Source organism: Coregonus lavaretus, assembly GCF_964263955.1.
Source record: "Coregonus lavaretus genome assembly, chromosome: 36".
NCBI lineage: Eukaryota > Metazoa > Chordata > Actinopteri > Salmoniformes > Salmonidae > Coregonus > Coregonus lavaretus.
In genome coordinates this window covers 97,911-109,498 of record NC_140023.1, presented here as the reverse complement: position 1 = coordinate 109,498, position 11,588 = coordinate 97,911, and the positions used below count along the sequence as shown (strand labels likewise).

The 11,588-nt window shown below is 42.3% G+C and overlaps 1 protein-coding gene across 3 annotated transcripts in view; it reads left to right on the top strand.

Annotated features, from left to right (window-relative positions):
• The first annotated feature begins 2,514 nt into the window (after positions 1–2,514).
• The window catches only part of LOC311110968 (PDZ domain-containing protein 7-like), a 12,246-nt gene continuing 3,172 nt past the window's right edge, over positions 2,515–11,588 (top strand). The window contains exons 1-5 of one of the 3 annotated variants that reach the window (XM_084153623.1): positions 2,515–3,383; positions 4,268–4,512; positions 4,807–4,937; positions 6,959–7,128; positions 9,077–9,177. In XM_084153623.1, the coding sequence (XP_084009749.1) occupies positions 7,017–7,128; positions 9,077–9,177 (213 nt within the window). In that variant the 5' untranslated portion in view covers positions 2,515–3,383; positions 4,268–4,512; positions 4,807–4,937; positions 6,959–7,016. Of the gene's footprint in view, positions 4,513–4,806; positions 4,938–6,958; positions 7,129–9,057; positions 9,178–11,588 lie in introns of all 3 variants that reach the window. The other 2 variants (XM_084153622.1, XM_084153624.1) reach the window with 2 other exon arrangements.

Genomic DNA, 11,588 nt, shown 5'->3' with positions numbered 1-11,588 from the left:
TTCTATGCTCCCCGTTCTTAAGTTTAGATTTTTACGTCTTTTACTTTAGGTTTTGTACACCAACTTCAAACGGCTGAAAACACAAAATATTTGGTTGTGGAAAAGAGATTTCACTGTGGTTTAGATGGTACAATGATTATCTACACTATACTTGCTTGTTTTGTCACAAACTGAAATTAGGCAAAATATAAACATTTTAGCAACCAGGAAATGGCGACGCGATTTCTGCATAGTGAATATTTTTTATTTGCAAAAACGTTTGAGACGTTTTCACTTTGAATCATACATTTTAATTAACGTGACAAATATTGTTAGGAATCAACACGGATATGACCTCGTACACAATGGTGAATTCTCGAGGTGTTCGTAAAAGGCCTACCTGATGTGTTTCATTCCAGGAAAAGAAAAGCAGTTCCTTTCCTTAAAGAAAAGAAAATTCTGACAGATCTCAGAAAAAAAAGATGCACGACAGGAATCTCCTCATCTTGGCCAGGAAAAAGGGAAAAATAAATAAAAGAGATGGACCTGCTGAAAAGGAAAAGGAGTCAGAGGAAGAGTCTGATCTTCTGTCTGTGAATAGCCAGTTGCACATTTGCCGGGAAATGATTAATGACATTATGTGTGATGAAGTGCAGCAGAAGAGAGTGATTTCTTCTGAACTTTTAAAATGCTTTGTCGAGACTGGTTCCGAGAAGAAATTCAAACAGATTAAACATCCTACCGCTCATTGTTGAGGAATATGATACTATGACTCACTCTGAAAAGACAATGATGTCGCGTGTGAATGTGCTCCTCTGTGGCTTACATTTGATTCATTCCTTAACTCACCAGGCAAAAACAACTCTACTACTGTGGGAAAATATAGTTTTAGGAGACCAGGAAATAGGAGTTCATAGCACCCCTAACATTGGGACAACAGAGTTGGAGGCTGGAACAGTACGTTTGGTGAGAACTGTGAGTGATGCTGTCCAAGAATTTGGATGGGCAGAGGACGGTCGGCTTGTTCCTTTCTAAACATTTTTGGTCAGCAAAAGATAATTTGATGAAGTGCCCTTATCTCCATCCAGTGGAAACAGAATTGACAATCTGTTTCATAATGGGGCAGGGGTGTATTGTATCAGCCGTGATTTGGTTGAGTTTACCAGTAAGTGCGGAGCTGGGAATAGTTCGCTTGCAGCAGTAACTGCTGATTTGGAAGTTCATCATTTCAAAGCCAGATGCAGAGCTCTGGGTCTGATTTTCTAAGCTAATCGTTGATCCTTGAAGCATTGATTGAAAGGTCAAAGGTGTTGGGGATAGAATGACGATACCTTTTTTACCAAGCTCAAATGATGGCAGGATGAGGGGACCTTGTTGAAGGAAATGTAAAGTTGTTTGGTGACATTAAGGTACCCAAGGACTTTGCGTACCATGTGGACAGACCCAGTTTTTTATCATTCTTATTGACCGTTCAGATTGTTGAGTTGATCTTAGCCAATTTTTTGGCAATATGTGGTAAAATGTCTGTCGATCTACAGCTATCGTAAAATAGTAATGATTAAGGCAGAAAGGATTTGGGAATCAAATGCTGTCAGTGTTGCATTTGTAAGCTTCGACATGTTCAAGAAGACTCACACTTTGTAATGGCTTCTGACTATGGAGAAAGAAAAAAAATCTGTCAGTGTTAAAATCACTGCCGAAAGCAGTGATGACCAAATGTATGTGGACACCTGCTCGTCAAACATCTCATTCCAAAATCATGGGTATAACAGCCTCCACTCTTCTGGGAAGGCTTTCCACTAGATGTTGGAACATTGCTACAGGGACTTGCTTCCATTTAGCCACAAGAGCATTAGTTAGGTCGGGCACTGATGTTAGTCTCGCATTCAGCGTTCCAATTCATCCCAAAGGTGTTCGATGGGGTTGAAGTCAGGGCTCTGTGCAGGCCAGTCAAGTTCTTCCACACCGATCCCGACAAACCATTTCTGTATGGACCTCGCTTTGTGCACAGGGGCATTGTCATGCTGAAACAGGAAAGGGCCAGCGCCAAACTGTTGCCACAAAGTTGGAAGCACAGAATCGTCTAGAATGTCATTGTATGCTGTAGCGTTAAGATTTCCCTTCACTGGAACTAAGGAGCCTGAACCATGGAAAAACAGCCCCAGACCATTATTCCTCCTCCACCAAACTGTACAGTTGGCACTATGCATTGGGGCAGGTAGCGTTCTCCTGGCATCTGCCAAACCCAGATTTGTCCGTCGGACTGCCAGATGGTGAAGTGTGATTCATCACTCCAGAGAACTCCTTTCCACTGCTCCAGAGTCCAATGGCGGCAGGCTTTACACCACTCCAGCCGACGCTTGGCATTGTGCATGGTGATCTTAAGCTTGTGTGCGGCTGCTCGGCCATGGAAAGCCATTTCATGAAGCTCCTGACTAACAGTTATTGTGCTGATGTTACTTCCAGAGGCAGTTTGGAACTCGGTAGTGAGTGTTGCAACCGAGGACAGACTATGTCTTCAGCACTCGGCTTCAGCACTCGGCGGTCTCGTTCTTTGAGTTTGTGTGGCCTACCACTTCGCGGCTGAGCCGTTGTTGCTCCTAGACGTTTCCACTTCACAATAACAACACTTACAGTTGACAGGGGCAGGTCTAGCAGGGCAGAAATTTGACGAACTGACTTAATGGAAAGGTGACATCCTATGACGATGCTACGTTGAAAGTCACTGAACTCTTCAGTAAGGTCATTCTACTGCCAATGTATGTCTATGGAGATTGCATGGCTGTGTGCTCGATCCTATACACCGGTCAGCAACAGATGTGGCTGAAATAGCCGAATCCACTAATTTGAAGGGGTGTCCACATACTTTTGTATGTATATGTATATATGCGTATGTAATTTGTGTTAAGGGTTTAGTCTTTGAATAGTGGATTTTGCAGATTCCCTTGGCCTCCTGTTTGTTCACTTTTGATGCCTGGTCTTGCTGTAAAGAGACTGATTATTGCTAGACTTATTTTTTCTTCACCATTAAACAACGTATTCATTGACTAGCCTAACTTCTCTACCTTTGAAAGCCTCTGTAGTTGAACCTCTGATCTTTTTTTATATAAATACATTTTTTCTAATTAAGAGTAGGCCTATGCATTGATCAAATATCCTATGATGGATCATGTTTTTCTTTTTGCAAATACATTTTTCAGCCATTTTTGGATGTTTTATCTGTGGGCAATTTTTTGTTCTTCCTTTTTTTTAGGAGAGATTAAGAAAGACACTGCATCAAGACTTGCTTTGCAGTTACCCATACTTTCCTATTCTACGGTCAACTACGAAGTGGAAGTATTTATTTTTAAGGACACTTCCACTGACATTCTTAGGTGTTCCTCTGACACCTGTGGGATTAAAAGGTATGCAAGTAAATGTGTGACTGGGATGCACAGTGCAGCTTTTTCTACTTTTATTAGGTGTGCTTGCCATTCAAACTTTAAAACATGTAGACCGGTCTGGAATGGTGTGCTTGTAGACAGCGTTTTGATACCATTTATACTAGAGCCCGACTGATATGGGATTTTTGGATCAGATTTTTAGAGTGGAAACATTCACTGATCATCGATATATCTGTCTATATTTTTATTATTTAGCTGGAATGAAAATTAAAAACATTTCCTGTATGGATTGTGATTAAAAATATACTTTTAATGTAAGCACCGCAGAAAATGTAGGAGCGCCAGAAATAATCGTTTTTTTTTTTAATGAAAAACTGTTACTATAGTGAAAGGAGGGTAAACTGCACTGATTCCAGAAAAAAATAGCCTAGACTCTGAAGACTGAGCGGCCTTATGCTAGTCAGCTGGAAAACGACAGCTATTCGGCCTTATGCTAGTCAGCTGGAAAACGACAGCTATTCGGCCTTATGCTCGTCAGCTGGAAAACGACAGCTATTCATCAACTGTAGGGCTGTAGCCACTGAATTCTGGTAGTTGTCACTTGCAAGGAAAAATATAATTCACAAACTTTTACGCTGGCATGGAGCTGCCTCTCGCCCCAAGTGTTGCCTCAGTGAACTGTCCTTGCTATCCGGAATCCTTGGGACATCCCGACCCCATTGTTTTGAAACACCATGTAAACACTGAGAATGTAAAGCATTTTTTATGTGTCTACCTGGCATCAGTTTTTGTTGGTCTTTTTGTCGCCTTTTTGAACAATGGATTGTCTTTTCATTTTTTGTACATTGAATTTAAAATAAATAAATATTTTGTATTTTTGTTTCTTTTATTTTTTTGTCATTTAGACTCTCTTATCCAAGGCGACTTACAGTAGTGAGTGCTTACATTTTCATGGATGTTTTTATGATATTCATTTTTCTGAGCAGATGTTTGTCAGCCATTTTTGGAGGCTGATTATTTAGTTTATTTTTGCTTTTTTTCCTGGGAGGATTAACAAACTTTTTCATGAAGTCGTCATACTTCTCCCATTTGTGGACAGCCTAAAAGGAGTTTCTGTCTGGCATACTTTGGAGTGTCTTTGGAACAAAAGGTATGTAGCCTTTATGGTGCATTTCTGTTAATGTAATGTTAACTGTTAATTATCCTATTCAAGAGTTTGCTATTTCAGTTATAATCTAGTGTTATCATGAAGCGACCACTAGCCCCCAATCCCTAGGATTAGAAAGGATTTGATGTGTTAAGGCCATATGGTAATAGCACCAGCATGTCTTCTGATAGACTAGTCAGAATTTTAGCCATATTCCTTTAATATCTAAGTGTAAGGGTTTGTAGTGTTTGCTGGACCCTGCCCTGTTCTGGTAACTGCATACACATTTCTTCCCAGGTGCTACGTCTCTGTGTCAAGCGGCTGAGCATGCGCCCCAAAAACGGAATGGTTTTACCATCCTTTCAGTCCTTTCTACCATGTTGGAATGAACTCTTCAGAAGTGAATAGCCTACCTCAAAGCCCTGAAGGTGTGTTAGTCAGAGAATTTACTGATTGTGATATATATATATAACCCCAGAAATGTTCCATATGCACAAAAAGCTTATTTCTCTCAAATTCTGTGCACAAATCTGTTTTGTCACGCAACACAATGCCACAGATGTCTCAAGTTTTGAGGGAGCGTGCAATTGGCATGCTGATTGCAGGAATGTCCACCAGAGCTGTTTCCAGATAATTTTATGTTAATTTCTCTACCATAAGCCGCTTCCAACGTCGTTTAGAGAATTTGGCAGTACGTCCAACCGGCCTCACAACCACAGACCACGTGTAACCACGCCAGCCCAGGACCTCCACATCCGGCTTCTTCACCTGCGGGACACATAAGGGAAAAACCTGGGACACATAAGGGAAAATATGCAGAACTTCAACATACATTGACTGACTTTGATGGTGTATAATACCGTTTCTACTTGAAGCCATTCTGTTCTAGTGTTTCCATGGAACACCAAGCTACGAAAAACTAAAGTGAGAAATAATACATTTAATTGAGCCATTTGCTATAGTCTGGCCAGTAGATTATGTTCCAGCACATATTTTAACAGAGATTTACCAGATATTCAGGCTAACTACCAAGCCAGCCACAGACCATTTAATTGTCTCCCTTTGTGTCCCAACTTAAGATACTATACAATAGGGCAAAATGGTTATGTCTCCATCCAGTTGCCTACAGTACCTAAAAGTAATCACAATCCCCAAATATGGCTGGGAATTCCCAGGGACCTCACAAACAATATGATATTATCACGATACTTAGGTGCCGATACGATATGTATTGCAATTCTCACGATTCTATATGTATTGCGATTCGATACTGCGATTTGATGTTCTGAACATTTTGCTCACCATGACTGCTGCAGAGGTACAAGCTAGAGCCGTGAGAAAAATAGTTTTGATCAGTCATGGAAATAAGTGCTGAAAACATGTTGGCTCACCATTAGCTACTTAGCTAGCAAGTTAGCAACCAAATGCATAGCAGGAGCCCTGAGGTGGATATATTTTATTTGGTAAATCTTAGATAGTTAACTTCTAGTTATAAGCAGTGGTATGATTTGCCATGGTTTATGACTTGTTCATATGGTATCTGAATGTTTATTATCTTTTTGGGGGGAGGGCCCCTGGAGGTCAGGGGACACTAGAAAATGCAGGGGACCCCACATGGAAAAATGATAATCCCGAGTTAACGTTGTGTGTTCATATACACTAGGTCCCAACATAATAATGACATGAAAGCACATTCTAATAGTGTAAAAGGCCCTTATTTGACATTAAAATATTTTATTATATACCCATTTGAAGAAAAACAAGTTCTTAATTTGTTTGATAAGATTACAGTTTTTCTCAGAGAACCCCATCTACATTTCAGGGGACCTACAGGCATATCAAAGTTCCAGAGTGGGATCTCTGCTAATTTTAGTTTTATGGCCCATTTTATACAGATAAATAATTGGCAATTAATCGCATAGTAGGCAATGTAACCAATCACAGCCCTCCTTTTATTTGCATCATTGCGCATCCTGCAAATCACAAGCAGAGGGCGACCATGTTGAATCCATTTTCACATTCACTCTGTTTGTAATGCATATATATACACTACCAGTCAAAAGTTTGGACACACCTACTCATTCAAGGGTTTTTCTTTATTTTTACTATTTTTTACATTGTAGAATAAAGACATCAAAACTATGAATTAACACATATGGAATCATGTAGTAACCAAAAAAGTGTTAAACAAATCAAAATATATTTTATATTTGAGATTCTTCAAATAGCCACCCTTTGCCTTGATGACAGTTTTGCACACTCTTGGCATTCTCTCATTTTGATTTGTTTAACACTTTTTTGGTTACTACATGATTCCATATGTGTTAATTCATAGTTTTAATGTCTTCACTATTATTCTACAAAGTAGAAAATAGTAAAAATAAAAAATAAACCTTGAATGAGTAGGTGTTCGAAAACTTTTGACCGGTACTGTATATCTTCTCTCCAGACTACCATGATGGTTTCCAGCTTCAGCCAGCCCAGGACTTTGAGAGAGGCGTCAGCTGATGGAATACCTAGAGGCTACCTGTGTCTGGCCTCCAAGGGGTCTCCTGTCCCTCTCCTGCTCTTTACCCCCCCCTAGATGTCCCAGTGGACAGCTACACCCACCACATCAGAGTGAGTCGCCTAGTAGCGTAGTACTCAATCTCACCAGTAGAGATCAGTGCATCACCTGCTAATTGTTATCAATGACCCAGTCTGAGATATATATAGAGAGAGATATATATATATACAGTTTAAGTCGGAAGTTTACATACACCTTAGCCAAATACACTTAAACTCAGTTTTTCACAATTCCTGACATTTAATCCTAGTAAAGATTCCCTGTCTTAGGTCAGTTAGGATCACCACTTTATTTTAAGAATGTGAAATGTCAGAATAATAGTAGAGAGAATGATTTATTTCAGCTTTTATTTCTTTCATCACATTCCCAGTGGGTCAGAAGTTTACATACACTCAATTAGTATTTGGTAACATTGCCTTTAAATTGTTTAACTTGGGTCAAACTTTTCGGGTAGCCTTCCACAAGCTTCCCACAATAAGTTGGGTGAATATTGGCCCATTCCTCCTGACAGAGCTGGTGTAACTGAGTCAGGTTTGTAGGCCTCCTTGCTCGCACACGCTTTTTCAGTTCTGCCCACAAATGTTCTATAGGATTGAGGTCAGGGCTTTGTGATGGCCACTCCAATACCTTGACTTTGTTGTCCTTAAGCCATTTTGCCACAACTTTGGAAGTATGCTTGGGGTCATTGTCCATTTGGAAGACCCATTTGCGACCAAGCTTTAACTTCCTGACTGATGTCTTGAGATGTTGCTTCAATATATCAACATAACTTTCCTTCCTCATGATGCCATCTATTTTGTGAAGTGCACCAGTCCCTCCTGCAGCAAAGCACCCCCACAGCATGATGCTGCCAACCCCGTGCTTGACGGTTGGGATGGTGTTCTTCGGCTTGCAAGCTACGCCCTTTTTCCTCCAAACATAACGATGGTCATTACGGCCAAACAATTCTATTTTTGTTTCATCAGACCAGAGGACATTTCTCCAAAAAGTACAATATTTGTCCCCATGTGCAGTTGCAAACCGTAGTCTGTTTTTTTTATGGCGGTTTTGGAATAGTGGCTTCTTCCTTGCTGAGCGGCCTTTCAGGTTATGTCAATATAGGACTCGTTTTACTGTGGATATATATACTTTTGTACCTGTTTCCTTCAGCATCTTCACAAGGTCCTTTGCTGTTGTTCTGGGATTGATCTTTTCGCACCAAAGTACGTTCATCTCTAGGAGACAGACCACGTCTCCTTCCTGAGCGGTATGACGGCTGCGTGGTCCCATGGTGTTTATACTTGCGCACTATTGTTTGTACAGATGAACGTGGTACCTTCAGGCGTTTGGAAATTGCTCCCAAGGATGAACCAGACTTGTGGAGGTCTACAATTTATTTTCTGAGGTCTTGGCTGATTTATTTTGATTTTCCCATGATGTTAAGCAAAGAGGCACTGAGTTTGAAGGTATGCTTTGAAATACATCCACAGGTACACCTCCAATTGACTCAAATGATGTCAATTAGCCTATCAGAAGCTTCTAAAGCCATGACATCATTTTCTGGAATATTCCTAGCTGTTTAAATGCACAGTCAACTTAGTGTATGTAAACTTCTGACCCACTGGAATTGTGATACAGTGAATTATAAGTGAAATAATCTGTCTGTAAACAATTGTTGGAAAAATTACTTGTGTCATGCACAAAGTAGATGTCCTAACCGACTTGCCAAAACTATAGTTTAACAAGAAATTTGTGGAGTGGTTGAAAAACGAGTTTTAATGACTCCAACGTAAGTGTATGTAAACCTCCGACTTCAACTGTAGACCCATAGTAAGGCTGTTTACCTTTACAGCAATGGTTGGTAATCTTCCCCTGTAGATGCAGGATTTCAATCTAGCCAAAGCAGTAACACAGCTGATTCAACTAAGTCTTGGACTAAAGACTATGATTTTTTGTTGATTGGCTGGAACAAAATCCTGAACGTACATCTGCACTCTGTGGAGGAATTCCCTGTCTCTATAGGTATCAGCATCTCAGGTGGGATGGAGTCCAAGCTGCAGCCTATGATTAATATGGAGAAGATCTTTCCAGGAGGAGCTGCCTCTACCAGTGACGTTCTGAAGGTAAGCTTCTTTAGGAGCTCACTGCAATATTAGGGCAGCTCATGCTTTAATCACAGCCGAGCCATATAATACAAGGTGATGTGTCCTTTTGGAAAGGACACTAGGTTGGCCTGGGCTCAGAGCTCCGAGAGTCTACAGTACCTGAATGAATAGGCTGGCTAGTGTGTGTGCCTGGCTTTTGTCCGACTGCCAGTCTCTACTTATGAGTGGTAGAATGAGAGCAAAGGGATGCTTCCCATCCAAAACAGTTCGGAACAGTTTGTGCATATACACTACATGACCAGAAGTATGTGGACACCTGCTCGTCAAACATCTAATTCCAAAATCATGGGCATTAATATGGAGTTGGTCCCCCCCTTTGCTGCTATAACAGCCTCCACTCTTCTGGGAAGGCTTTCCACTAGATGTTGGAACATTGCTGCAGGGACTTGCTTCCATTCAGCCACAAGCATTAGTGAGGTCAGGCACTGATGTTGGGCGATTAGGCCTGGCTCACAGTCCGCGTCCCAATTCATCCCAAATGTGTTCGATGGGGTTGAAGTCAGGGCTCTGTGCAGGCCAGTCAAGTTCTTCCACACCGATCTCGACAAACCATTTCTGTATGGACCTCGCTTTGTACACGGGGGCATTTTTATGCTGAAACAGGAAAGGGCCTTCCCCAAACTGTTGCCACAAAGTTGGAAGCACAGAATCGTCTAGAATGTCATTGAATGCTGTAGCGTTAAGATTTCCCTTCACTGGAACTAAGGGGTCTAGCCCGAACCATTAAAAACAGCCCCACACCATTATTCCTCCTCCACCAAACTTTACAGTTGGCGCTATGCATTGGGGCAGGTAGCGTTCTCCTGGCATCTGCTAAACACAGATTTGTCTGTCAGACTGCCAGAAGTGTAGTGTGATTCATCACTCCAGAGAACTTGTTTCCTCTGCTCCAGAGTCCAATGGCAGTGAGCTTTACACCACTCCAGCCAATGCTTGGCATTGCGCATGGTGATCTTAGGCTTGTGTGCGGCTGCTCGGCCATGGAAACCCATTTCATGAAGCTCCCGACGAACAGTTATTCTGCTGACGTTGCTTCCAGAGGCAGTTTGGAACTCGGTAGTGAGTGTTGCAACCGAGGACAGACGATTCTACTGCCAATGTTTGTCTATGGAGATTGCATGGCTGTGTGCTCGATTTTATGCACCTGTCAGCAACGTGTGTGGCTGAAATAGCCAAATCCACTAATTTGAATGGGTATCCACATACTTGTGTGTATAGAGAGAGAGAGAGACATGGTTGGGAGAGAGAGGGAAACAGACAGAGACATGGTTGGGAGAGAGAGAGGGAAACAGACAGAGACATGGTTGGGGGAGAGAGGGAAACAGACAGAGAGACATGGTTGGGAGAGAGAGAGAGAGAAACAGACAGATACATGGTTGGGAGAGAGAGAGGGAAACAGACAGAGAGACAAGGTTGGGAGAGAGAGGGGGGGGAACAGACAGATACATGGTTGGGAGAGAGAGAGAGAGAGAGAGACATGGTTGGGAGAGAGAGGGAAACAGACAGAGACATGGTTGGGAGAGAGAGAGGGAAACAGACAGAGACATGGTTGGGGGAGAGAGGGAAACAGACAGAGAGACATGGTTGGGGGAGAGAGAGAAACAGACAGAGAGACATGGTTGGGAGAGAGAGAGCGAGAGAGAGAGAGAAACACAGAGACAGACATGGTTGGGGGAGAGAGAGAGGGAAACAGACAGAGAGAGAGAGATAGAGAGAGAGAGAGAGAGACATGGTTGGGAGAGAGAGAGAGAGAGACATGGTTGGGAGAGAGAGAGAGAGAGACATGGTTGGGAGAGAGAGAGAGAGAGACCGAGAGAAATGGTTGGGAGAGAGAGAGAGAGACCGAGAGAAATGGTTGGGAGAGAGAGAGAGAGAGACCGAGAGAAATGGTTGGGAGAGAGAGAAACTGACAGAGACATGGTTGAGAGAGAGACATGGTTGGGAGAGAGGGAAACAGACAGACAGACATGGTTGGGAGAGAGAGAGAGAAACAGACAGAGAGACATGGTTGGGAGAGAGAGAGAGAAACAGACAGACAGACATGGTTGGGAGAGAGAGAGAGAAACAGACAGACAGACATGGTTGGGAGAGAGAGAGAGAAACAGACAGAGAGACATGGTTGGGAGAGAGAGAGAGAAACAGACAGAGAGAGACATGGTTGGGAGAGAGAGGGAGAGAGAAAGAGAAACAGACAGACAGAGACATGGTTGAGAGAGAGGGGGGGAAACAGACAGAGAGACGTGGTTGGTTTGCTCTACTCCGACGCCCCCTAGGAGGGAGAGACATGTTTGGGAGAGAGAGAGAGAGAGGGAAACAGACAGAGAGACATGTTTGGGAGAGAGAGAGAGAGACATGGTTGGGAGAGAGAG